Source organism: Salvelinus sp. IW2-2015, linkage group LG8 (assembly GCF_002910315.2).
Source record: "Salvelinus sp. IW2-2015 linkage group LG8, ASM291031v2, whole genome shotgun sequence".
NCBI lineage: Eukaryota > Metazoa > Chordata > Actinopteri > Salmoniformes > Salmonidae > Salvelinus > Salvelinus sp. IW2-2015.
In genome coordinates this window covers 4,259,451-4,286,998 of record NC_036848.1, presented here as the reverse complement: position 1 = coordinate 4,286,998, position 27,548 = coordinate 4,259,451, and the positions used below count along the sequence as shown (strand labels likewise).

At 43.9% G+C, this 27,548-nt stretch overlaps 2 protein-coding genes, 1 long non-coding RNA gene and 1 pseudogene across 3 annotated transcripts in view; 1 reads left to right on the top strand and 3 right to left on the bottom strand.

Moving 5' to 3' along the window:
* The window catches only part of ints6l (integrator complex subunit 6 like), a 29,039-nt gene extending 27,027 nt beyond the window's left edge, over nt 1-2,012 (bottom strand). Inside the window, 2 exon segments of the mRNA XM_023992175.3 lie at nt 1,524-1,601; nt 1,718-2,012. Coding sequence (XP_023847943.1) covers nt 1,524-1,601; nt 1,718-1,828 — 189 coding nt within the window. The 5' untranslated portion in view covers nt 1,829-2,012.
* A 4,781-nt stretch (nt 2,013-6,793) lies between these two features.
* LOC139028120 (uncharacterized) lies at nt 6,794-7,020 on the bottom strand. Its single transcript, XR_011480285.1, has 3 exons — nt 6,983-7,020; nt 6,933-6,946; nt 6,794-6,853 (listed from the first exon to the last, which is right to left on the bottom strand). It is a non-coding gene; the product is annotated as an uncharacterized lncRNA (long non-coding RNA).
* On the top strand, nt 6,848-8,976 carry mospd1 (motile sperm domain containing 1). Its single transcript, XM_023992173.2, has 5 exons — nt 6,848-7,217; nt 7,354-7,429; nt 7,668-7,900; nt 8,170-8,331; nt 8,640-8,976. Exons 1-5 carry the CDS (start codon nt 7,064-7,066, stop codon nt 8,669-8,671), a joined length of 657 nt encoding a protein of 218 aa, XP_023847941.1. The 5' UTR covers nt 6,848-7,063; the 3' UTR covers nt 8,672-8,976.
* A 3,006-nt stretch (nt 8,977-11,982) lies between these two features.
* On the bottom strand, nt 11,983-17,642 carry LOC111967276 (P2R1A-PPP2R2A-interacting phosphatase regulator 1-like; annotated as a pseudogene).
* Between the last annotated feature and the right edge of the window lie 9,906 nt (nt 17,643-27,548).

Sequence of the window (27,548 nt, the reverse complement as noted above, 5' to 3'; positions counted from 1 at the left end):
AGATAACTTTGTCATTGAAATATTATTTCCATGTTTGAGAGCTTTGGTGTTAGCTGCCTCTCACATACTCTAAAATGGAGAACATATTTCACTCCATCTTTTCCTGCTTTGGGGCAGAGTTGAATGGGATATCAAAACAAAGCAAATTGTATTTGTCACATGCCTTATAAACAACATGTGTAAACTAACAGTGAAATGCTCATTTACGGGCCCTTCCCAAATTGCAGAGAGAAAAAAATTAAGAAATAATAGAAAAGGTAAAACATGTAATAATAAAAGTAATAATAAATACACAATGAGTAACGATAACTTGGTTATATACACGGGGTACCAGCGCCAAGTCAATGTGCAGGGGTACGAGGTAATTGAGGTAGATATGTACATATAGGTAGGGATATAGTAACAAGGCAACAAGATAGATAACAAACAGTAGTAACAGCAGCATATGTGATGAGTCAAAAAGAGTTAGAGCAAAAAGAGTCAATGCAGATAGTCTGGGTAGCTATTGGTCAATTATTTTTACAAACTATTTAGCAGTCTTATGGGGGTAGAAGCTGTTCAGGGTACTGTTGGTTACCAGACTTGGTGCACCGGTACTGCTTGCATGGTGGTGGCAGAAAGAACAGTCGATAACTACCCATAAGGCAGAAGTCTTATGCGCTTATGTGCCTATGCCACATTATTACATGAAATTTGATTTGAGAAAATTCGATTTGGTAAACATTACATCCTGCTGCCTCTGCTTGTTGCTTAATTATTGGCATGGGTTAGCATGTTTTATTCCATTTGAGAAGGCCCTGTTTATAGCAAGAAAAGGGACCCTGTTTATACTACGAGTGCAAGGCCGAGGGTGGGGGCATTGGGAAATGGTCATCTCTATCCTGATCCTTGAGACCTCCCTATCCTAACCTTTAACCTTCACATTAACCATTTTAATGATGATGGTGTGTATAGAGACTGGGGGAGGTTATGATGTTGACACTTTACAAGGGCATTTGATCATTATGAAATTATGATAGTGTAAACTACAGAATGGGCACCTTACGGTATAAACTCAGATTTAGATGAAAATATTGAGTGTCGTGTGAAATTATCATGTTCTATGATAAAGGGGGTTTTATCAAATCAAATAAGTTTGAGTCGCCCAGTCCACATTGGCCAATGCGAGTGCATAGAGTTCAGCCACAGAACGAATGCAACAGGAGGACTCGTGAAGAGGTGCAGGCCAGTTGACCAATCCAGGATGAGTTAGCCCACATAAATAGAGACGTCACGATAGATAATATATCTCTCCGCCTCCATCTCAGCGCCCGAGAGCTCTCCCAACACAAAAGCAAAATGTCCGCCATGTTCAGAGGCAGCGCTGCACCGGTCTGCGGGTATTTTTTACAAAAATTTGCCGTTTTCGCCACCGGGAGGCCGCCCAACCCGCAGCTACAAACCAGAGGGACAGTACAGTCTCACTGTCAGCAAAATATCCGCGCCTTAATCACATATAAAACAATTGAACAGTATTTATTTACCTTAACTCCGTATGGTGGATCATCGAATGTAACTAGCATGTACCTGTCGCCTCTACTAGCCGGGTCTCGGGCACGCAGCTGTTAAAGAAAACGAAACAATACATGTTAATTTCGACTGAATATGTCAAAGGGACCCTCAACACTATCAAGGCAAATAGTAAGCTGAAAAAAATTGGGGTAAAATTATTCTTTACCTTCATAAAGATCTCAACCGCGCCTTTAGCAATGTCCAGATACGTCGTACCCAAATAAGTGCGCTGATTCATAGAAGCGGACGTGTCTATCAGGAAAAGTAAAATAGGCATCTTAAATGTATAGATATATAGCTATATGCTTTCTAAAATAACTATTATCGTCATATGACCTATCTTGCGGCCGGGGCATGCATATATGTGTGTATATTTTTTTGTAATAATCAGACCCCCCCAAAAGAGGGTCGTACAGCCACCCCTTGCCGCTGCCTGACTCTATCTGTCTTTCCTAAGCACTGCTGGGTTAGCGCTGTTAGAGAAGTTATCTTCCGAACAGAGTGAAACGCCTTCCTTTCACCGCTGCGATCGTATTGGTTGAGCCTGACCACAGTGGCCACTCCCTGTCGTGCATAAATATGTAATAATAAGGTCGAGATGATTTCTCGCTTCTGTTCTGCTAAACAGAGGATCATTCAGAGAGGGGATCCATGTACTTTTGCAAGAAGATACATTAATACAAATATTGATGATATGGCCATTCTATTCTGCATAGTATAACGTTGTAATGACTTCACATACATACAACATATACTCAAAAAGCAATATGACCTCATAATTTTCGAGTATGAATTAGTGGTATGGGATAGTTGAACATAAAGGACGACGACCCCCCATCCCTCGTTCCCGTTTTACTGTCTTGGTGGGGGAGGGTGCGAGAGAGTCGCATCACCGTACGATTTTGATAATAATCGTGCCTTCCCTCACCTTCCCCTCCATGTTAATCTCTGTGCAAGCAGCACCTCGAAGCGCCATATTGCAAAATGCAAAATCTCCAGTGCGAATGCGTGCTTGCACGAAGGTGAATGTTCTGCTGCTGCCTCATCATGGCTCCTTATCTTATGTTTCTGCTACTTGGGAATCGTTGTGTAATTTCTGTAGAACACGTTTTAAAGACAGTAGGAGCACACTGTTTACCAAAACCTTTTAGTTTTTTGGGTCAGGGACATATGCAGCGACCGCCCCTCTGCCTGTTTGGGTCGTCACTAGTTAACACAGCCACAAAGTCCTAATTATGGCTAAACCCCGCCCATTTCTACCATTTATCTTCTTACAATTCGATTTATCTAACCTTACCACACTGCTAATAAGCTTATTTTGTCGTTGCCAATTTTGACTTTGTGGCTGTCTTAACTAGAGACTCGTGTACTTGGCTGAATATGACGGAGAGGGAGGGTTGTCGACTTGCTGTCCTTAACCTAAACGTAGCAGGCAGTAAAATAAACTGCTGTGATAGCTGCCAGTACATTTACATGCAGATTTACGGTAGATCCTTTTATCGGTTACAGGAAGTGAGCAATCTTGCATAATAATCACTGATGACACAACACACAAACATCACTTTATGGGCTACAGAGTTTATGAACAGTGTATGCATTTTGCAAGCCTGATGTTTCAATAAGTCTCAATTAATAAAAATGTTGACATTTGTTGACTCTCTATATTGTTCAACACAAATGTTGAATGTTTTCAACCCTGGCCTATAAAACGTTTACATATCAATGCAGGCACATTGACAGGTGCATGGACCTGTCACCTGTTCAGAATCATTTGTGCACTACACAAGTGGTCTAGAGTGTAATAACCAATATATATATATATAAAGGTTGTTATTAAAGCAAATAATATGTGACTTTAAGATACCATTATTAGTAGTATTAGTATTATAATTGCACCAGTACTGAGTAAGCTTTCAGACTTTGTCAAGAGTTAACTGAATCTAGGCCTGCTCTGAGGCTCTAAGTAGACCATGTGGTCCAGCCACATGACAGCATGCAACAAAATAATGCAATGAACTAACTCAATCAAGAAAAATAGTGCTTGACAAGGAATCAAGTCTTGCCCAGTTGACACATTTTATTTAATGTGGCTTTAACAGCAGGTAAATACAGTGTGTCCATACTCCATATTATAATGTCATGGTAGGAACACTGATGACGTAATTAATCTACTCTGGCGGAATTCCTTCTCCCTCCGATATCCCAGAATTCACAGCGTGACCTGCAGTATTGACAAAGAAAAGAACGACAGAAAACAGGGTGGGCTCTGCAAAACAATACCCCCACAAATTGACGACAATAAGGTAAAACACTACTATTTGCAACAGTTCCTATGAATTATTCAGATACAGATGCCATTTTTGGAATGACATTGCTTGTGTCAGCTAGCCTGTCACCAAAATAGCTACGGTTGCCAGTGTGGTTCGCTTGCTAGCTAACGTTAATGCGTCTTTGTTTTGATGGCTAACGACGTTATTTGGCAGATCATGGTGTACGTAACATTAGCTATATAAACATCTGGTGTACAGTCAAGTTGGAAAGCGTTCACCTCCCCCAATCACTCAACTAGCTACCTAACTACTTTGTTATGTTGATAGCTAACTATCTTGTTATTGTTATGAAATCCGTGTAGCTAGTTAGCAAGCCAAACATAATTTGGCATTAATCAGCAACACGTCACTAGCATGGATTGACTAGAGTGCAATATATTTAGTCTCGGCTATTTAGCTAGATCGTATAATGTCGTATGTAACGTTACCTTTGGATTTGTAAAGCAACTAGTGAACTAGCTAAGATTACTGTTTAAAATGTTGCTATTCAGCTAACATATTTTGGAACAAAAAGTGCCTAYCTACAGTAAAGTTTTCAGTGTTAATAATTTAATTAATCACTTCGTCGATATATTGTCCTCTGGTGCGTTATTCAAAGTTCACAAAACTATTGCGAAACAATTTCACACAGGAATGTGTTTCGTCCAGTTCTGAAATTCTCCAAGTAAACAAAACATGTTCACGTGATTAGCCATGTTGAGGCAGACTTTAAAGCATTTGTGGTGTGGTCACAAACGTATTTTCATTTGATTTGAAATGGCAAGAATCTGTAAATATTAGTCAGACTGTATGTAAATAGTATCTTAATAATAGCCTATTGATGGGGGTGGGTGTTGGGGGTGATACAGTAGCTTAAAATCTGCAGTAGGTCCATATGGATTCTCTCTTTCAATAACATAGCTAGTTAACCTGTTTTCCCATTGTATTGTACACAGGTCCTGGCATTGGTACAATGGAATAACCTCCAACTCTAAATTAATACAGTCTCCCTTATCATATTACATGAAAAGTTAATGAAGGGATGAAATATGGATTATAAATATTTTCCATAATCATATACAGTACCAGTCAAAAGTTTGCACACACCTACTTATTCCAGGGTTTTTCTTTATTTTTACTAATTTCTAAATTGTTGAATAATAGTGAAGACATCACAACRATGAAATAACACATGTGGAATCATGTAGTAACCAAAAAAGTGTTAAACAAATCAAAAAATATTTTATATTTGAGGTTCTTCAAAGTAGCCACCCTTTGCCTTGATTCCTTCCTTCTTGGCATTCCTTCAACCAGCTTCATGAGGTAGTCACCTGGAATGTATTTCAATTAACAGGTGTGCCTTGTTAAAAGTTAATTTGTGGAATTTCTTTCCTTCTTAATACATTTGAGTCAATCAGTTGTGTTGTGATAAGTGTATTTTTTTATTAAATTTTTTTATTTCACCTTTATTTAACCAAGTAGGCCAGTTGAGAACAAGTTCTCATTTACAACTGCAACCTGGCCAAGATAAAGCAAAGCAGTGTGACACAAACAACACAGAGTTACACATGGGATAAACAAAAGTACAGTCAATAACACAATAGAAATGTCTATATACAGTGTGTGCAAATGTAGTAAGATTAGGGAGGTAAGGCAATAAATAGGCCATAGTGGCGAAATAATAGGGGTGGTAGGGGTGGTATACAGAAGATAGCCCTATTTGGTAAAATACTAAGTCCATATTATGGCAAGAACATCTCAAATAAGCAAAGAGAAACAACAGTCCATCATTACTTTAAGACATGAAGGTCAGTCAATGCGGAATATTTCAAGAACTTTGAAAGTTTCAAGTGCAGTCGCAAAAACCATCAAGCGCTATGATGAAACTGGCTCTCATGAGGTCCGCCACAGGAAAGGAAGACTCAGAATTACCTCTGCTGCAGAGGATAAGTTCATTAGAGTTAKCTGCACCTCAGATTGCAGCCCAAATAAATACTTCACAGTGTTCAAGTAACAGGCACATCTCAACATCAACTATTCAGAGGAGACTGAGTGAATCAGGCCTTTATGGTCGAATGCTGCAAAGAAACCACTACTAAAGGACGCCAATAAGAAGAAGAGACTTGCTTGGGCCAAGAAACACGAGCAATGGACATTATACCGGTGGAAATCTGTCCTTTGCTGGTGACACTGTCTGATTTATTTAGAATTCAAGGCATACTTAACCAGGATGGCTACCACAGCATTCTGCAGCTATATGCCATCCCATCTGGTTTGCGCTTAGTGGAACTATCATTTTGTTTTTCAACAGGACAATGACCCAACACACCTCCAGGCTGTGTAAGGGCTATTTGACCAAGAAGGAGAGTGATGGAGTGGTGCATCAGATGACCTGGCCTCCACAATCACCCGACCTCAACCCAGTTGAGATGGTTTGGGATGAGTTGGACCGCAGAGTGAAGGAAAAGCAGCCAACAAGTGCTCAGCATATGTGGGAACTCCTTCAAGACTGTTGGAAAGCATTTCCACCTGAAGCTGGTTGATAGAATGCCAAGAGTGTGCAAAGCTGTCAAGGCAAAGGGTGGCTACTTTGAAGAGTCTCAAATATAAAATATATTTGTATTGTTTTTTTTTGGTTACTACATGATTTCATATTTGTTATTTCATAGTTTTGACGTCTTCACTATTATTCTACAATGTAGAAAATAGTAAAAAATAAAGAAAAACCCTAGAATGAGTAGGTGGTGTCCAAACTTTTGACTGCTACTTTATAACTATACACAATTAGTAATTAATCTGTGGTGTACTTGGTTGGAATGAAGTCTCACCACTGAGACTGTTGTTGTTTACCAGGGTGCAGCACTACGTTATGCTGCTAAGGAGCTGAGGGTGAGTGGGAAGGGCCATCTGCACGTGAGGGGAGGTTACAAACCTGCAGAGCTTCCAGGAGAGGGCCCTGCCAGACACATCTGCAGAGCTTCCAGAGAGAGGGCCTGCCAGACACATCTGCAGAGAGCTTCCAGAGAGAGGGCCCTGCCAGAACACATCTGCAGAGCTTTCCAGAGAGAGGGCCCTGCCAGACACATCTGCAGAGCTTCCAGAGAGGGCCCTGCCAGACACACCTGCAGAGCTTCCAGAGAGAGGGCCCTGCCAGACACATAGGACGAGAGAAAGGGACTGGGGAGTGAGCTCAGCTGGAGCCAATGCAGCAGCAGAGTGGACAGCCTGAGCTAGTGGAAGGAAGCCTTCCCGTGTTCGTGTTCCCCACAGAGCTTGTCTTCTACGCGGACGAGCAGACCTCCCACAAGCAGGTTCTCACCCTCTACAACCCCTATGAGTTCGCCCTCAAGTTCAAAGGTAAATAAAACATTGGGTTTCAAGATAACAAGGTATTGATATAAGAACCATTTTAGCCATCAATTAAGGATTCAAGAGAACCACATTGATACTGTAGAGTATACACTACTCATTCACATTTAATTTTCTCGGTCAGTGCTATGCACAGCGCCCAACAAGTATACCGTGGTGGATGCCACCGGAGCCGTCAAACCACAGTGCTGTGTTGACATGTGAGTAATAAGCTTACTATTACATGTCATAACTAGGACTATCAGTTACCCTCCTTTAAGGCATATTAATGAAGGACATGATGTGCCCCTGCAAGCCTGAGTGCAACTTATGAAATAGCAAGCAATAATAGAGAATTATTTAATTGGAAGCAAGCTTCTGCTTAGAAAATGCAGTCATTCCAGTCAAATATTCTTATCGTTCCTTTGTATTTTCCTCTGTGTGTCTGTCTGTTCTCAGAGTGATTCGACACAAAGATGTGCGGGCATGTCACTATGGGGTGTCTGATAAGTTCCGGCTGCAGGTGTCTGAGCAGAGCCAGAGGAAGGCCCTGGGCCGGAAGGAAGTGACGGCCACTCTGAGGCCCTCGGCTGCCCAGGAACCCCCCGGCCCCCGGCCCCAGGAGGAAGAGCGACAGATGAGGGAACAGCTAGCAGACAGCGTCTTCTTTGAGCAGACCACCTTCCAGACAGGTAGGAGTATGACTCGCTGCTGAAAAGGGATATCTCGCCCAAACTTAGCTATCAATACCTATTAAGTGTGTTATGTACCCTGAGACCAAAAATATATTAGCCAACATTATGCAGGCTACATTTGTTGTTTAGGTGAACTAACTGAAATGGAGGCACTGCATGTCATTATATTGTCCTGACACTTGGTGGTGCCAGACACCAATACAAGACAGGAGTGATCAAGTGAGAGCAGTGGATTGTTATGGTGTGTGGGTGTGTGTGTTGTACAGAGAGCCGCTCTCAGTCTGGGGGCCCAAGCCTGCTGACGGTGRTGTTGGGGTTGGTGTGTATGGCTGCCCTCATGCTGCCCACACTGGGGGAGCAAGAATCCACCGTGCCTGTCTACCTCCACTTAAGTGTTACCAAGAAACTTGTAGCTGCTTACGTTCTAGGTGAGCAAACCCTTGATGAACAATTGCATGCTCGCTATGTTTCATTCTATCACCAATTTCAATGGATATGAATTGATAATACTTCATGGGAGTCACTCAGCACACACACACGTTGTCTTCTACGTCCCAAATGGCACCCTATTCCCTATATAGTGCACTACTTTTGACCAGAGGCCTATAAGCCCTGGTCAAAAGCAGTACACTAAACTATGGGGTTTGCTTTGATTACTCTTGTTCTATCCATTCTGTCTGCACGATACTGCTGGAGCATAATCCTGCTGAGAATTGATTGTTTATCTATGTTACAGGTCTTCTTACAATGGTTATCCTGCGTACATGAAGTGCTATGGGGGCTGGAAAGAGAGAACGAGGAGAAGAGGATACAAAAGAGAAGAGAACATTCACTCACCCAAGGCAACTACATGCTTGAAAGGGTAGTGTTGAGGGGGAGGGGGTATCCGGTCAATTCCCCCTTCCTCTGTCCCAAAAACATACATTTAATTGTTTTGAAATAAAAACATAATACTGACTGATGCAGCGGGCACAGAAATAACATTGTGGATGGAGGGCATTGTGTGGGTCTGCAGCCGTGGGAGGAAGCGTTTGTATAAAAACATGGGGGTCATTAAATTGTGTTTGACTTCATATCCTGTGTCGAGTTCCATGGCCATTAAGTAACAGATAATGGTAAAGTTGTTAAGTTGGCGATTTGCTGTTACACATTAGGGCAATTTGAAGTTGTGATTTCATGTACATAAAGGTGCAATATGTAGAAATCGCTCTGCCATTTCCTGGTTGCTGAAATTCAAATCGTTTGCCTAATTTGTTTGTGACAAAACAAGCCATGTTTAGTGTAGAGAATCATTGTTCCATTGAAACAGCTGTGAAATATATTTTCAGCTGTTTGAAGCTGGTGTATAAAACCTAAATTAAGACAAACTTACCGGGAAGCATAGAAATAGTGCACATAGAACAGATCTACCGCTTCAGACTTTCAGTGAGTGACAGCTATAACTCACATTTCAATGTGAATTTGGTTAGGTCACCTAAAAAGTTACATATTGCAGCTTTGTCATTAAAAAGCTTTTATGGTCTTCACCTGTAACCACATCTTAATATTGTCTGCTTAGAATAAAACAATGTACTCTTTTGTAGCTAGTATTGACTGAATCTGACTAAATGCAGTTACATGCACGTGTGGATACTTATCTGAACGGAAGTGTTACTTTTCCAGACGCAATATACAAAACAAAAAGATTTCAAATGTGACCAAAGGAAATGTCCTCTTCCGATGAAAGACATGTTTACTTGCTGTACAATGTCAATGTTGTTCCATCAAATGCCTAATAAAAWWTRTTGAATCAGCACAAGATAGTAAGGCGATCTCTTTATACAAGTCTGATCAGTTCACGCACTTGTGAGCCAGTGATGAGGGGTCCACAAGTGACTGGAAGCTTGGGACATGGCTACAAGGCCAAACACATTATGAAGAAATGGGCAGCAACAACTCCCTCCTGCATAGACTTCCACCATACGTCATTAACTCAAATACGCTTTTTTTGCACCTTACTCTGAAATTTGATGAATCGGTGCTGCTAGAGCAGGGAGCATCAACTTGATTCAGCCGCGGGCCAATTTTTTTCTTGAACAAATTGCAGATTGACCGCAAGAACCCCAAACAGTTGTTTGACTAAAACAATKATTTCAAACCTTGCTTACACATTTATCTGATTTTTTTTGCTCAACTTAAACCAAAAAGCCTTTTTACTGAATGTTTTTCTTTGATTGCGTTGCTTTGTGTACACAGGGCTCATCTGCAAAATAGACTTGTCTCAGCAGGACTCCAGTAAATAGGTTAAATTGAAAAAAACTCCATTGTTCTGAAAAAAACTTGTCAATTATGAAGAGGCCAAAGAGATGAGCAAAACATTTAAACATTGCCAACAACCAGAAGTCATTGAATGGAAATAGACAATTTATTTACCCTCGTGTTCAAATTAAAAGGCTCAGGGGGGAAAACTTTGGCAAGCAGTCTAACAAGTCTCCCACCTGCCCATATACACTTAATTTACTTTGCCGATCTCATGCCCTAGACATTCAGACAAATTGAAAAATGAACAGGATATAATCAAAAATATATTTTTTWAAAACACCAATTACATTGACAGCAGTGCAAGCATACCTGATCGACCAGCTTGCAGTTTCTTTAAAGACACTCAGTATTCATAACGCTGTTTCATTTACATATATCAATGAAAATGTATAATCACTTTTGTACATGAAGTCTCCCACTCCCTTTGTAAAGACACCATACCCTGAACGAGGGGAAAATATCAAATTTAAGAGTTGAACTGAAATTACTGAACCCAAATGTTTTACAGCGGCCTTAAAATGAATTTGTGAATCAGTGTATAACTGAAGTTTGCCTTCACAGTTCCCCTGATAACTCTTTGGTATTGCTTATGAATGTTCATTGCAAATGTTATTCATAACCAACCAATCCAGTGACACACTCTGCACAAAGCTTTTAGGACAAATGTTGACCACAGTAGACCGACATAAGCTCACTCACTGAATCCCTTTTGAAATGCCACCATGTTCTGTCCTCTACCTCAGTGTGCTCATCCTAAACCAATCTATTGATTTAATTGCAGAGTATTGAGAATAGGGTGAGCTATTCTAATGTTCAATATAAAATGCAACAATGTAGCCTAAAAAAAAAGTCAGTTACATTTACAAAGTGGCTTCAAACAAGAAAACAAATTATTTCCCTAAAAGCTTCAGAAGTAAAAACCATTTTGTTGCACATCCTGCAGGTCTACAGATATATCCAGGCAGTAGGATTCAGAGACCCGAGTCTGTAGTGTTCAAATCCAGACTGTGTGCCCCCCCCCCCCCCCCCCCGCTTACTTCCCTTCAGAGTAAAATCTGCAGGGATGGGTAGACATGACCCAAACCACTGGCAACTGTAGTTACCTAATACCAGAGGGGGCCAGATTAAGTCCAAATTTAGAAAATTAACCAGAATGATACCCCACATCTTGGTGACTATAAACTAAAAACTGTTCTTTCAGGATAAATGACAAGTAGTAAGAACATTTCCAATCCCCTCGAGAATTGTTAGTTCACTGTTGAAGCCCTGTGCCCGCAGTCATCACTCAGCAATCACAAAACATAAAACTAATGACACATTGACATGAAAAATTATATACATACTTACAAATTGGAACAACAAGTTATATCCTTTCATTCATACAAGACCTGCGGACAGTTTTGTGCACACCAAAAACACCTGGAGAATTAGTTTTCTATAAAGAAAACAGGAAAACTGACTTAGTGAGCGACTTTCTCCATCCAGTGCCCAGTCCCTCCAGTGTGAAGCTGGAAAAGGAAGTAGGGGATGGGGCTGGAAGCTGACAGTGATGTGATGCAGGGTTGACAACTTGGCTGTTCTGGTCACTGTGGGGCTAAGCAGCACCATGTAAAGGATCCATATCTAACTACTGTTCTCATAGCATCGCACTTGATCTACTACAGCATGGGTGTCCACAGCTCACCTCCAGGGCTTTGGTTTCCTTTCAATGCAAATACCTAGACTCTCCTCCCCTAGCAAAAGCAAACAGCTGGGAAGGGATTCCCACATTACTAAAGCAAAGTGATTTGGGGGGGGGGGGTGTCGTACAGTTGAGGTGGCTTTCGTGCCTTCACTCTTGTTTAGAGTCTCATGTTCCCTTGTTCATTTTGGGGAGTGGTCCTGGAGGGGTTGAGGGAGAGTTACTGGAGGAAGGAGACTCAGAGATGCCCTCCATCTTAGATGGCGAGCCAGTGGAAACCCACACTGCTGAGGCTGCCGTCCAGCACATCCGGCGGAGAGAGACTGGCGAGAGGAAAATAACCCATTTCATCAAGCAAACTGTTAGATATTCAATGACAATGGGTCATATTGTGATAATGTTCATCATATGGAGGTGCAAAGTCTAGCCTAATGGCAGAGAGGGGAACTGAAGCTGTTCAACTTGTGAAACAAATAGTCTTGTCAAGAGACCATTGGCAGCCAATGCTAAACAGTTGTAAAAATGTGTTTGCAGGGGTAGCTTTGATCAAGTCTGAGGAACACTCACCTGGAGGTGAAGTCTGGCAGTTGGACTTGGGGCACGAGTCATCAGAGGACAGAATTGTGGTGGTCCCCTGGAAGAGCCTCTTTGGCTGGCTCTCAGTCTCCATCATCTCCCCTACAGAAGACAAAGACAGGTCATCAATAGAGAACCAACATCCATAGGACATAACAACCAACTCACAAAATGCCCTCACACCTTAAGCTCAAACTTCAACAGTTAAAAGGGGCTGATGTATGCATGTACAGTGCATTCGGAAAACTATTCAGACCTTGACTTTTTCCACATTTTGTTAAGTTACAGCCTTATTCTACAATGATTAAATTGTCCCCCCATCTACATACAATACCTCATAATGATAACGCAAAAACAGGTTTAGAAATGGCATCACATTCACATAAGTATCGAGACCCTTTACTCAGTACTTTGTTGAAGTGCCTTCGGCCGCAATTACAGCCTCATCTTTTCGTGTGACGCTTAAGCTTGGCAAGTCTGTATTTTTTACTCTCCCATTCTTCTATGCAGATCCTCTCAAGCTCGGGCAGGTTGGATGGGGAACGTCGCAACACAGCTATTTTCAGGTCTCTCCAGAGATGTTCGATCAGGTTCAAGCCCGGTCTCTGGCTGGACCACTCAAGGACATTCAGAGACCAGTCCCAAAGCCACTTCTGCGTTGTGTTGGCTGTTGGAAGATGAACCGTTGCCCAACTTTAGGTCCTGAGCATGTTTTCGTCAAGGATCTCTGTACTTTGCTCCGTTCATCTTTCCTTGATCCTGACTAGTCTCCCAGTCCTGCCGGTGAAAAACATCCACAGCATGATGCTGCTACCACCATAGGAATGGTGCAAGGTTTCCTCCAGACGTGACGCTTGGCATTCAGGCCAAAGAGTTCAATCTTTGTTTCGATCAGACCAGAGAACCTTTTTTGGGAGCTCTAGGTAGTCTCGGTGGTTCCAAACTTCTTCCATTTAAGAATGATGGAGGCCATTTGTTCTTGGGGAACTTCAACGCTACGGAATTGTTTTGGTACCCTTCCTCAGATCTGTGCCTTGACACAATCCTTCTCGGAGCTCTAGGGACAGTTCCTTCGACCTCATGGCTTGGTTTTTGCATTGACATGCACCGTCAACTGTGGGACCTTAGACAGGTGTGTGCCTTTCCAAATCATGTCCAATCAATAGAATTACTACAGTTGGACTCCATCAAGTTGTAGAAACACTACAAGGACAATCAATGAAACAGGATGCACCGGAGCTCAATTTTGAGTCTCATAGCAAAGGGTCTGAATCTATTTTTTTAATACATTTGCAAAAAAAATAATCTAAACTTGTTTTCAGTTTGTCATTATGGGGTATTGTGCGTAGATTGAAGAAAAAAATATCTTAATACATTTTTAGAAGGCTGGTACACCACAATAGGTGGAAAAGGGGAATACTCTCCGAATGCACTGTATGCCTGCATGAGACATACCAAGTATACAAAACATTAAGAAACCCTACCTGATACTGAGTTGGGCGCAATTCCATTGATCGAAGCCACAATATTAAAGCTAGAAAAGGAGCAGGTGTCCTTAATGTTTTGTACACTCCATGTATGGATGTGGCATTAACAATGCTTTTTGACCGTGTGAAAGCATCATACGGGTTGACCCACCTTTACGTTTGATGGGCCCCAGGATGCTGGGCTGATGCAGTGAATGGGGCTTTGGCTCCGCCGGCTAGAGACAAGAGAAGACCGCCAACGAGACAACATTTATAGCAGTGACTCACTAATCAAACTGATGAATAGTATAATGACAATGTGGTGTATGACTCTTGAATGGCAGTTGTCAGTGATAAGAGCTAGCCCTAGTTCAGAGCACTCACCTGAAGCGTCGCGTTGGGCTAGGTATACGGCTGGGGGATAGGCGTGGCTGCTCACCAGGATTTGCAATGAAGGGGAGAAGCACTGCTGCTCATTGGAGAGGAAAATATTATGATTAGCCAGGACTCTGCCAGAGATACATTTCTGGTTCCATCTGCCAGGCATCAGTACTAGAGTTGCAGTGGATGCACATACCTTTTTCCCTATCCCTCTAGTAGGGGATGGGGCAGGGGGACACGGGCATAAAGTCGATCCGCTTTGGAGACGACGATGCAGATTTCTCAAGTCATTGTCGCTCTGTGTGTGTGTGTGGGGGGGGGGGGGGGGTTGCACAAGGAAGATTGTAATCTGGGTAAATGTAACAATTCATTATACTATACGGTGGTTGGAAGAGTATTATACTACCAACTGATTCTGTTCTTCAGAGAACATTGGCTGAAGCATGTTATTGGTCACACCCCCTACAAGGAGAGGAGCTCTCACTGGCCCAGGGCAACAGTGGGGAGGTAGCCCATCAAACCAAATGCACAAACAGTACTATTCTTAATTTTGTGCACTACTTTAGTTGACCAGGGCCCATAGGGTTCTGGTCAAAAGTAGTTCACTACTTAGGCAATAGGATGCCATTTGGGATGAAGCCAAATTTATCTTACATGCTAGTGCTCTGCCTAAATACATGAACGCTGAAGTGGTGAGAGCCTCAAATGGTGGAGTGCATATGCCTATTCGTGGAAGAGGAAATCTCCTTGTTACCATGGGAGCGTCATCATTTCTCACCAGGCTCAGACTCTCCTCCCAGGACTGGCTCATCTGCATGGCTGCTTGAACCTCCCTATGGTAGACAAGAAATGCATCCAAACTTTTTTCCTGAAAGGGTTGAGCCAATGACAATCAACCACAGTTATTGACAAAGTATACAATATCATATTACAGAGTGGTACATAAATAGCTTAATGTCTTGAAGGCCAATCAACTGAATTCCATCACCAACTAACTAGCCTCAATGCATGAGTCTTACCGTTCATGGGCAGTCTCTCTATTCATCAAATCCACACCTTCCTCCTGTAAGAAGCATAGACAGGAGGTTGGTGAGTGATATTATGGTGTCTTACCTACGGCTCAAACAGGCTGACAGACAAGTCCAGTCAACAGTTGTTGGAGAATATTACAAAATCAGACTGCCGAGACCATGAGTTCTGAAATAGTGCACTATGTAGGGAATAGGGTGCCACTTAGACATTGAAATGACAAACCAAATCTAAACTATAGAAATGTATTTAGTCTCTTCACTCTGTCCAGCTTGCTAACAGTCATTAAAAGCATCAAATTGCAAAAATGGATAGAAGACCTTTTTGCACATTTTGACAGCGAGGAAAATTAATACATTTTAAGTGTTGTTTTGCAGTCACAGACACTCCCTATGGATAAGGGGCTGACATGCAGAGCAGCTAAAATAATAGCTTGGGCTAATGAGCATGCAATGCAGTCGTACTTACCTGTTTGAGCTGATGAAGCCTAGTGCTGGGGACACGAATGGGTGATGAAGGGACCTGCGAGATGGACTTCAATGAATCACCCAGTCTATAAGATATTACTTAGTAAGAGTACAAGCAGATTATTMTGATTATACTCTTCATTTCCATACTATATTAGGGCGGTTGACAACAGTGGTGCTGTTTCTCCTGCTGCATAGAATCTCACTCTGGAACACCTGGGAATGTTCACTAGAAAAGGACAGACACATTAACACCACCATGTTGGTGTCCTAAATGGCACCCTATATAGTGCACTACTTTTGACCAAAGTAGTGCAATGTAAGGAATAGGGTGCCATAGGGCTCTGGTCAAAAGTTGAGCACTATATAGGAAATAAGATGCCATTTGGGACATATACATTGACTACAATGCGCCGAGTGTCAGAGTATTATACTACCAACTCAGCCTGATCGAGAGACTGGTGGCCTTGGTAACTCTGCTGGTTTTCTGTTGCATGACTGAATTGTCCACACGCCTCACAGCAGAGAAGGTAGTTGAATGATGACTAGATCGCAAGTCTGAAGGTATGTGACGTGCAGAGTGATACAAGTAAGATGAAATTTTCTAAAAACCTTAGGCCATTTATCATTGGGGCACTGTTGGAACGTCTCAGTTGTCCGTCACTCTGAACTAGTGAAGATGGGATTTCGAGGTCCAATTCCATCTTCTCTTGATTGCTCATCCTGGTGTCCTCTTTTAGCTGATTCAAGATGTCTTCAGAAACGCCTGCGACGTTCCAGGCCACCCATGCGAAGCTACATGGTGATGCAAAGCAACGTTCTATGTAGGCAACTACACCAATGCTGATTGATGGATCTGAAAAACACCGACATGAATAGAGCAAACATAGCCCACCTGTGGAGTTAACCAGCAACAAGTTTCATGTTTGTTTAGGCTCGTGCAATTTTCTATTGGTTTAAGTTCCAGCAAGTGACACTCGTGAATATTTTTCCGGTTATCTTTGGCTAAGGCAACTTCTAGTACTTGTTGCTGCTAGCTAGCAAGCTAATCAGAGCTCACACAGAACCCTGGCCTGTGCTAGTTAGCCTAGCTATCTACAGACAATGCCAAGTTGCTTGCTAACTACGGTACTTGCTAATTAAACTAGCTAGTGAGTTAACGTTAGCCAGGGCATGGTTTCCCAAACATGGTTTCCCCCCACCGACAGAGTTTGGGAAACCCTCCTCACCGCACTTCGATACAAAGTGATTTTCGTAGCAGGTAAGGAGAGCATTTTCGCTAGATAACCGTTTCCCTAGCCGTAATCTCAGTCTCATCTGTTACAGTAATTCTCAACCTGTTACGGGGGGAAACTATTTCGATATCAAAGTGCGTGAAAATAGTGGTTCCCAGTTAACGTTAGCTAGTCTCGAGGAGCAAGCAAGTGATATGTAGCCAACTGTTTAGAAAGACAGGTTAACGTTAGCCAAATGAATCCATGTCGACAATTGAAACGATACAATCCAAAATGACTGTAGTTTGTATAACGACGTCTCGTTATCAGCTTGTATATAGAACGGCAAAAGCTATTTAACGTGAGTTAGCTCGAAGATAATAGGATATCAAACCAACTGGCTAACGTTAGTTAACAGTAACGTCGTTAGCTAAATCAAATGGTGATGTGATGATGAAGCTATGCTAGTTTGAAAGTTACATTACCATGTTCAGAGGTTCATCAACCTACATAACTTGTATAGTTCTCCCTCAGCCATATATCGAGCATTTCCCTTCACAATACTCTGAAAAAGTGTCGCTAGCCGCTATAGTCGATGACCAATTTTGTTAATCAATCTGCTACTGGAACAGCCGAGAACGCTCCACCAGTACCAAATTTCCCGCCCCTTTTGGTGCTTTCAGGCTGACCGACAGCAGAAGGATCCAATAAAAAGTATTTAATGTGCCCGTTTGAAAAGCAGACAATTGACCAATGGCTGCAGCGATTGTGAGTTATATCCTGGAGACTTCATACAGTCCAACAGCCCAATTTTCTACTTATATGAATTTACGGTGTTGATCAATTGTTATGACGGGTCACCCCTCCAGACACTTGATCTATGTAATGTGTGCAACATGTCAACTTCAAACGTTTGTTACATATTGTTGACGATAGAAGGGCAGCCATGGCCTTACTGCATAATCTTCTGGAAGAGTAGGCTTGGGCCTATGTAATAAATATACAGTGGGTAAAATTGTACGTAAATGTTCATCAATCAATTACATTCTAGAAATATGTAATAACTACTACTTGTGAAATGAAAAATCATTATGAAATCTTTATGGAACATAATGCACCCCCCCAAATCCTATTCTGTAAAATCATTTTTAAAATGCTGGGAAATAAAATAAACTCTAATACACTCTTGTGGTGTGTGTGTGTGTGTGTGTGTGTGGCTCTAGTAGTCTGTAACATCCTTCTGAACACTTCCCTCTGTAACTGGATCCTGGACTTCCTGATGACCCACCCCCAGGTGGTAAGGTAGGCAACAATGTATCCACCACGCTGACCCTCAACACGGGGGCCCCTCAGGGGTGAGTGATTAGACCCCTCGGGTACTCCCTGTTTCACCCATGACTGCGTGGCCACGCACGACTACAACAGCATAATTAAGTTTGCCACGACACAGCGGAAGGCCTGATCACCGACGACAATGAGACAGCCTATAGGAAGGAAGTCAGATACCTGGCAATGTGGTGCCAGGACAACAACCTCTCTCTCAACGTGAGCAAGACAAAGGAGCTGATCGTGGACTACAGGAAAAGGAGGGCCGAGCACGTCCCAATTCACATCGACAGGGCTGTCGTGGAGAAAGTTGAGAGCTTCAAGTTCCTTGGTGTCCACATCACTAAGGACATATCATGGTTCAAACACAATGCCTCTTCCCCCTCAGGAGGCTGAAAAGATTTGGCATTGGCCCTCAGATCCTCAAAAAGTTGTACAGTTGCACCACAGGAAGCTGCTGAGGGGAGGACGGCTCATAATAATGGCTGGAATGGAGTGAATGGAATGGTATTGGAATGGAGGAGCGGGGCATCATCCGAAAGTCCAGTAGTGAGTGGGCCTCCCCCCTTGTCCTGGTTTGGAAGCCGTCAGGAGAGTTGAGAATTTGCACTGATTTCAGATGGTTGAACCAGAGGACAGAGAAAGATGCATACCCATTGCCCCATCAAGCCGATGCTCTCGCTCCTCCATTTCCTCTAACGTCTGCCTCAGTTTCTGGTAGTCGGATGGAGAGACCCTCCTGTACGGCAGCCTGAAAGGCTTTTCATCTTTGAGTCGGATACGGTGGATGACGTTCTTCGCTTCTCCACAGTCAAGTCGGTCCCTGGAGAAGATGCCTTCATACTGAGCAATAAGGTCCACTAGTTTTCCTTTCCACATATCAGACACTTCACAGGACTCTGTCAACTTCTGTTAAGCCCAACTCTTCCAACTTTTGTAGATACTCCTTTACCCTTTTTCCACTAACTGAACATTCTTCCCCAGCTTGGGTGACATTCTGAAGAGTAGACTGGACCTTACTTGGGTTCTCAGCATGGCTGGAATAGAGCTCTAGATCTTCTAGGGCTAGGCATGGGTGCACATCAGCCAACTTGGTGTTACGGCGGAGAACAATAGGGTGGTCCAACATGTTGATCACTTTCATGGGGACCCACTTGTCACCCCTCAAAGGACATACAGTGCATCCTACTAGGACATTTCTTGGTGTAGATCGTGCTGTAGTGGCCTCTATGACTACAGTACTACCAACTGATAGCGGCACCTTTTCTTTCAGTTTTCCCCAGACCAAATGTTCATGTTGAGGCATGAGAGTCACACTCTGCTTGAGCATTACGGTTCCCACTTTGTCTGCTATTTTGTCACCGTGCCAGCGGTTCACGTTGGCTAGCATGCTGAGTAAAAGTCCATGTGAATTTCCTTTGGCAGGTTTGGAGAGGCTGTCCTAATACCACTTTGTTTTCTTAACCTGTTGCATTATGTGTTTTATGGCGTTCGATCCAACTATCATATCGTCTGTCTGGCCAGGTACAACTAAAACAGACACTGCCATCTTGCAATCTAAAATATCAATGTTCAAGTCATATTCATACTTAGGCTGTGCCTGGTTGCCCCCACAGCCTACAAGTACTACTTGAGTTGGCTTTCTAGACTCTGGTTTTATCACATTACATCTCAGAAGTGTGTCTTCAGCTGACTCACTTAAAGTGCAGGTCATAGACCTACTATCTATCAGAGCTTGAAGTTCTACAATTTCTTGCACCATTACTGGAACATAGAAAAGACTGTCTTTACTCTCTATTTTCGGATAAATCGCCTCGGTTTTCATTGTGTTTCCAGTACGTATATCTGTGATGTTCTGTGGGGGTGTAACATGTTCGCCCARACTGCCCCCCTCTTGGCGTGAGCATGTTAGTTTAGCGGGCCCAGGGGGAGCCTCGGCAGTTGCCTCTCCAACTTGTTTTCTTGCTGGACATTCAAAGCCTCTGTGGTCTGTCCTGTGACACTTGAAGCATAAACCCTCCTTAAAGCAGTGCGACTGAGTTGAATGGTCTGAGGCCTTACAAATTCTACAGGCACCAGCAGCTGTATTAGTTTGTGGCGTTCTGGCCGAAGTTCTCCTTTGATTCTATCCCTGGGTTGACAGGAGCTTTTCCAGGAGAGAAATCACTTTGTTCAATGGAGCCTGATCACTGTTAATGGGTGTGGCTGAATTATCATGACCGACTGCTTGTTGTTGAGTCATACACCAAGCGTCGGGCGTCATCACAACTTCTACCTTGGCAGTACTTTGCGCCCTGTGTCTGGCTGACTGTTTGTCTCTGTGATGGCTGTCAATCATTGCCTGCAAATCTCCAACGGTCCAATTTTCAATAGGCCTGCACCTAAGAGCGGCAAATAGTGCTGGATCAGGGTAGTGCTCAACAAACATCATGGTCACCTCATGACCTGGATCATCCACTCTTTTTCCCTGTCTTTGCAACCACTCATTGGCAAGGTCAATTGCTTTGTTCAGTCTAACCCAATAATCCAAGCAGCTCTCTGACTGTCTTGGTAATGTTTCATAGAAGTATCCTAATGGAATTGTGGACGAGATTGCTTCTCCAAAGTGCTGCCTCAAGATATTGTATATGGCTTCAGGGTCTCTGCTTATGTTAACAAGAGGGTTTCCACTGAGCCCAATTCTGACTATGTCTTTAGCCCGCCCCATCAGTCTATCCTGTATCTCTTGCCCCTGTTCTGATATACTGCATCCCTTCTTTTTCAAGTAAGCTTGCATAAGTTCTTGCCATTCAGTCACTGTGCACCTGTCTGTGCTATCAACCCGGAAGTGGGGTGGTTCTCTGTCTGACTTCAGAATTAGGTTGACCTTTGACCAATCAGGTATTTCTACTATTGGTTGGGGAGGGGGAGTGCTTGCACCAGCCCCTGCTAGACTAGCGGCAACTTGATTTCCTATTTCACTGCCCAGTTGTTTGACTAARTCTGCTAGGGCTTGAAATTGGGTTCGGTTTTCATTTTCACCCCCTATGGCTTTCTGGGACTCTTCACTGTTATCGTTGCCTGGTTGGCTACTGCTAACATGCTCTGGTTGGCTACTGCTAACACTTGGCACTCTAGTATCGACTGCTGGGTATCTAAGAGGACTGGCTCTAGCACTATGTTCCACCATACTGGCCAACTGAGCCCCCCGCCCCACCCCAGTGGCAATACCTTGTGGACCTCTCACAGTAACACCAACCGGAGTAACATGCACATTGTTATCACCAACACCTGATATGTCTTCTCTCTCCTGTTCTGTAGTCTCATACAACTGAGGTGTACGCAACATATTGTCCAAAGTTCACCTTGCCCTCAAATGTTCTAAACGTGTGATGTCGATCCAGTTCTGTGTAGGGGTCCCCCGGCGATCTGCTGCAGCTGATATGTTGATCCGGGTCACGGCATCAATGTAACAGTATAGGTTCCGGCCCTCTCCTCGCCCCAACCTGAGCTCGAACCAGGGACCGTCTGCACACATCAACCACAGTCACTCACGAAGCATCGTTACCCCTCGCGCCACAAAAGCCGCAGCCCTTGCAGAGCAAGGGGAACAACTACTTCTAGGTCTCAGAGCGAGTGACGTCACCGATTGAAACACTATTAGCGCGCACCACCGCTAACTAGCTAGCCATTTCACATCGGCCACACTATCAAACACATGGAAACAATGTGTTTGATGTGTTTAATACCATTCCATATAGTCCGTTCCAGACATTACTATGAGCCCYACCTCCCCAATTAAGGTGCCACCAGCCGCCTGTGTGCTGCACCATCGAGAGCATCCTGACTGGTTGTATCACCGCTTGGTATGGCAATTGCTCGGCATCCGACCGCAAGGAGCTACAGAAGGTAGTGCGTACAGCCCAGTACATCACTGGGGCCGAGCTCCCTGCCATCCAGGACCTCTATACCAGGCAGTGACAGAGGAAGGCCCCCATTTTTTTTTTTTTAACTCCAGCCACCCAAGTCTTTGCTACAGCACGGCAAGTGGTACCGGGACCAAAAGGCTCCTTAACAGCTTCCACCCCCAAGCCATAAGACTGCTGAACAATTAATCAAATGGCTACCCAGACTATTTGCATTGAACCCCCTTATTTTAATCTTATTTATTATTATTTTTTGCACTGACTCTCTTGCAAAGGCTCAATGTACACTCACTGGACTCTAACCACACACTAACACATGCTACACTGACACTCCAACACACACACATGGACACACACACACACACACATGCATATTGACGCCACACACACATTCACATTCCTTCACCCTCTTCCCATACGCTGCTGCTCCTCTTTGTTTATTATCTATGCATGGTCACTTTACGCCTACCTACATGAACATATTACCTCAATTAGCTTGACTACCGTGTACCCCTGCACATTGACTCGGTACCTGTACCCCCTGTATATAGCCTTGTTATTGTTATGTTAATTGTGTTACTATTTTTCCGTTTATTTAGCACATTTGTCTCACTTACTTTTTTAAAACTCTGTAAGGTTTTGTTCTATTCGGCGCATATGACAAAAACAATTTAATTTCATTCTGAATAGACGCTGCTCTCAACCATCCATGACCCCTTTACCAAACCTCATAGCTTCACATAGTTGCATCTCTCTCTACCGAGACCAGACCATGTTACGTCCCAAATGGCACCAATTCCATATGTAGTGCATGGGGCTCTGATCAAAACTAGTGCACTATAGCATATAGGGTTAGGGTACTATTTGGGACAAACTTAGCCCAGGAATATGCTTCCGCAGGGTCACATGTTCACTACAGCTCTTTCTTGGCTCTCTGTCTTGCAGTGAAACAGACAATGTGTCTCCAAATCAAATCGTATTTGTCACATGCGCCGAATACAGTGAAATGCTTACTTACAAGCCCTTAACCAACAATGCAGTTTTAAGAAGAATTTCTCCCAAAAAGTAAGAAATAAAAGTAACAAATAATTAAAGAGCAGCAGTAAATTAACAATAGCGAGGCTATATACAGTGGGTACTGGTACAGAGTCAATGTGCGGGGGCACCGGTTATTTGAGGTAATTGAGGGAGTATGTACATGTACAGTTTAAGTCGGAAGTTTACATAGACTTAGATTGGAGTCATTAAAACTCGTTTTTCAACCACTCCACAAATGTCTTGTTAACAAACTATAGTTTTGGCAAGTCGGTTAGGACATATACTTTGTGCATGACACAAGTAATTTTTCCAACAATTGTTTACAGACAGATTATTTCACTTAAAATCATTGTATCACAATTCCAGTGGGTCAGAAGTTTACATACACTAAGTTGACTGTGCATTTAAACAGCTTGAAAAATTCCAGAAAAGGATGACATGGCTTTAGAAGCTTCTGATAGGCTTATTGACATCATTTGAGTCAATTGGAGGTGTACCTGTGGATGTATTTCAAGGCTTACCTTTAAACTCAGTGCCTCTTTGCTAGACATCATGGGAAAATCAAAAGAAATCAGCCAAGACCTCAGAAAAAAATTATAGACCTCCGCAAGTCTGGTTCATCCTTGGGAGCAATTTCCAAACACCTGAAGGTACCACGTTCATCTGTACAAACAATAATACGCAAGAATAAACACCATGAGACCACTCAGCTGTCATACCGCTCAGGAAGGAGACGCGTTCTGTCTCCTAGAGATGAACATACTTTGAAGGCAAATCAATCCCAGAAAAACAGCAGGACCTTGTGAAGATGCTGGAGGAAACAGGTACAAAAGTATCTATATCCACAGTAAAATGAGTCCTATATCGACATAACCTGTGTGGCCGCTCAGCAAGGAAGAAGCCACTGCTCCAAAACCACCATAAAAAAGCCAGACTACGGTTTGCAACTGCACATGCGGACAAAGATCATACTTTTTGGAGAAATGTCCTCTGGTCTGATGAAACAGAAATTGAACTGTTTGGCCATAATGACCATTGGTATGTTTGGAGGAAAAAGGGGGAGGCTTGTAAGCCGAAGAACACATTCCCAACCGTGAAGCACGGGGGTGGCAGCATCATGTTGTGGGGTGCTTTGCTGCAGGAAGTGGTGCACTTCACAAAATAGATGGCATCACGAGGAAGGAAAATTATGTGGATATATTGAAGCAACATCTCAAGACATCAGTCAGGAAGTTAAAGCTTGGTCGCAACTGGGTCTTCCAAATGGACAATGACCACAAGCATACTTCCAAAGTTGTGGCAAAATGGCTTAAGGACAACAAAGTCAAGGTATTGGAGTGTCCATCACAAAGCCCTGACCTCAAACTTATAGAAAATGTGTGGGCAGAACTGGAAAAAGTGTGTGAGAGCAAGGAGGCCTACAAACCTGACTCAGTTACATCTGCTCTGTCAGGAGGAATGGACCAAAATTTACCCAACTTATTGTGGGAAGCTTGTGGAAGGCTATCCAAAACGTTTGACCCAAGTTAAACAATTTAAAGGCAATGCTACCAAATACTAATTGAGTGTATGCAAATATCTGACCCACTGGGAATGTGATGAAAGAAATAAAAGCTGAAATAAATCATTCTCTCTACTATTATTGTTACGCTCGTCGAAAGGAGTGGACCAAAGCGCAGCGTGGAAAGTGTTCATGATTTTTATTATCAAAAAACACTCAAACAAAATAACAAAGCGAAAACAAAAGCGAACAGTTCTGTCAGGTACAGACACTAAACAGAAAACAAGATCCCACAATCTAATGGTGGGAAAAAGGGCTGCCTAAGTATGATCCCCAATCAGAGACAACGATAGACAGCTGCCTCTGATTGGGAACCACACTTGGCCAAAAACAAAGAAATAGAAAACATAGAATTTCCCAACCGAGTCACACCCTGACCTAACCAAACATAGAGAATAATAAGGATCTCTAAGGTCAAGGCGTGACAATTATTCTGACATTTCACATTCGTAAAATAAAGTAGTGATCCTAACTGACCTAAGACAGGGAATTTTTACTAGGATTAAATGTCAGGAATTGTGAAAAACTGAGTTTAAATGTATTTGTGTCACAACTTCCGCCGAAGTTGGTCCCTCTCCTTGTTCGGGCGGCGTTCGAAGTCACCGACCTTCTAGCCATCGCTGATCCACTTTTCATTGGTTTTGTCTTGTCTTCTCTTCTCTCTCAGCACTCGGGTACGCTACCGAAGCTCCACCCCTGTGCCTTTTTCTTGAAGAAGCTCAGCCCGGCGGAGCGAAACTATGACGTGGGAGACCGGGAGTTGTTGGCTGTCGTCAAGGCCTTGAAGGCGTGGAGACATTGGCTTGAGGGGGCTAGACACCCTTTTCTCATCTGGACTGACCACCGCAATCTGGAGTACATCCGGGCAGCGAGGAGACTGAACCCTCGCCAGGCAAGGTGGGCCATGTTTTTCACCCGTTTTGTGTTTACCCTTTCCTACAGACCAGGCTCCCAGAACGTGAAGGCAGACGCATTGTCCCAGCTGTATGACACAGAGGAGCGGCCCATGGATCCCACTCCCATACTCCCCGCCTCCTGCCTGGTGGAGCTGGTAGTGTGGGAGCTGGACACGGACATTGAGCAGGCATTACGTGCAGAGCCCGCTCCCGTCCAGTGTCCCGCTGGGTGCCTGTACGTCCCGTCTGCTGTTTGTGACCAGTTGATCTATTGGGCCCACACGTCACCCTCCTCTGGTCATCCTGGGATCAGTCGGACAGTGCGCTGTTTGTGCGGGAGGTACTGGTGGCCTACCTTGGCTAAGGACGTGAGGGTTTATGTTTCCTCCTGCTCTGTGTGCGCCCAGTGTAAGGCTCCTAGGCACCTGCCCAGAGGTAAGCTACACCCCTTACCCGTTCCACAGCGGCCTTGGTCGCACCTGTCGGTGGATTTTCTGACTGATCTTCCATCCTCACAGGGTAACACCGCGATCCTGGTCGTTGTGGATCGTTTCTCTAAGTCCTGTCGTCTCCTCCCTCTGCCCGGTCTCCCTACGGCCCTACAGACTGCGGAGGCCTTGTTTACACACGTCTTCTGGCACTACGGGGTACCTGAGGATATAGTGTCTGATCGGGGTCCCCAGTTCACGTCTAGGGTCTGGAAGGCATTCATGGAACGTCTGGGGGTCTCGGTCAGCCTTACTTCAGGGTTTCACCCCGAGAGTAATGGGCCGAGATGGCCGCTTCGCCACTCCTCCACTAACGTCTCTCCCTTCCAGTGCGTACTGGGGTACCAGCCGGTTCTGGCGCCTTGGCATCAGAGTCAGACCGAGGTTCCTGCGGTAGACGACTGGTTCAGGCGCGCGGAGGAGACATGGGAAGCTGTCCGTGTTCACCTTCAGCAGGCCGTGAGGCGCCAAAAGGAGAACGCAGATCGCCACCGCAGTGAGGTCCCGGTGTTTGCACCGGGGGACCGGGTCTGGCTCTTGACCCGAAACCTGCCCCTCCGCCTGCCGGAAGCTGGGTCCACGGTTTGTGGGGCCATTTAAAGTCCTGAGGAGAGTGAACAAGGTTTGTTATAGGTTACAGCTTCCACCCGATTACCGTATTAACCCCTCGTTCCATGTGTCTCTCCTCAGGACGGTGGTGGCTGGCCCTCCAGGAGTCTGAGGTGCGGGAGGTTCCTCCGCCCCCTCTGTACATCGGGGGGGCCCCGGCGTACTCCGTTCACTCCATACTGGATTCGAGGCGTCGGGCGAGGGGCCTTCAGTATCTCGTGGAGTGGGAGAGGTACGGTTCGGAGGAGAGGTGCTGGGTTCCAGTCGAGGACGTGTTGYACCTTGTTGGACGTGTTGGACCGTGTTGGACCTTCTAGCCATCGCTGATCCACTTTTCATTTTCCATTGGTTTTGTCTTGTCTTCCATCACACCTGGTTCCAATTCCATCAATTACATGTTGTGTATTTAACCCTCTGTTTTCCCGCCATGTCCTTGTCCGTAATTGTTTTCTCGTAGTGCTTGTGCACGGTATGCTGGTATTACCGGGTTTTGTTTGACCCATTTATTTGTATTGTTCTGTTGACGGTGGTTTATGGATATTAAACGACACTGTTGTAAATCAGTTTTCGCTCTCCTGCGCCTGACTTCTCTGCCACCAGTACGCACCTCACTACAATTTGGCTAAGGTGTATGTAAACCGACTTCAAATGTAGGTAGAGTTATTAAAGTGACTATGCATAGATAATAACAGAGTAGCAGCAGCGTA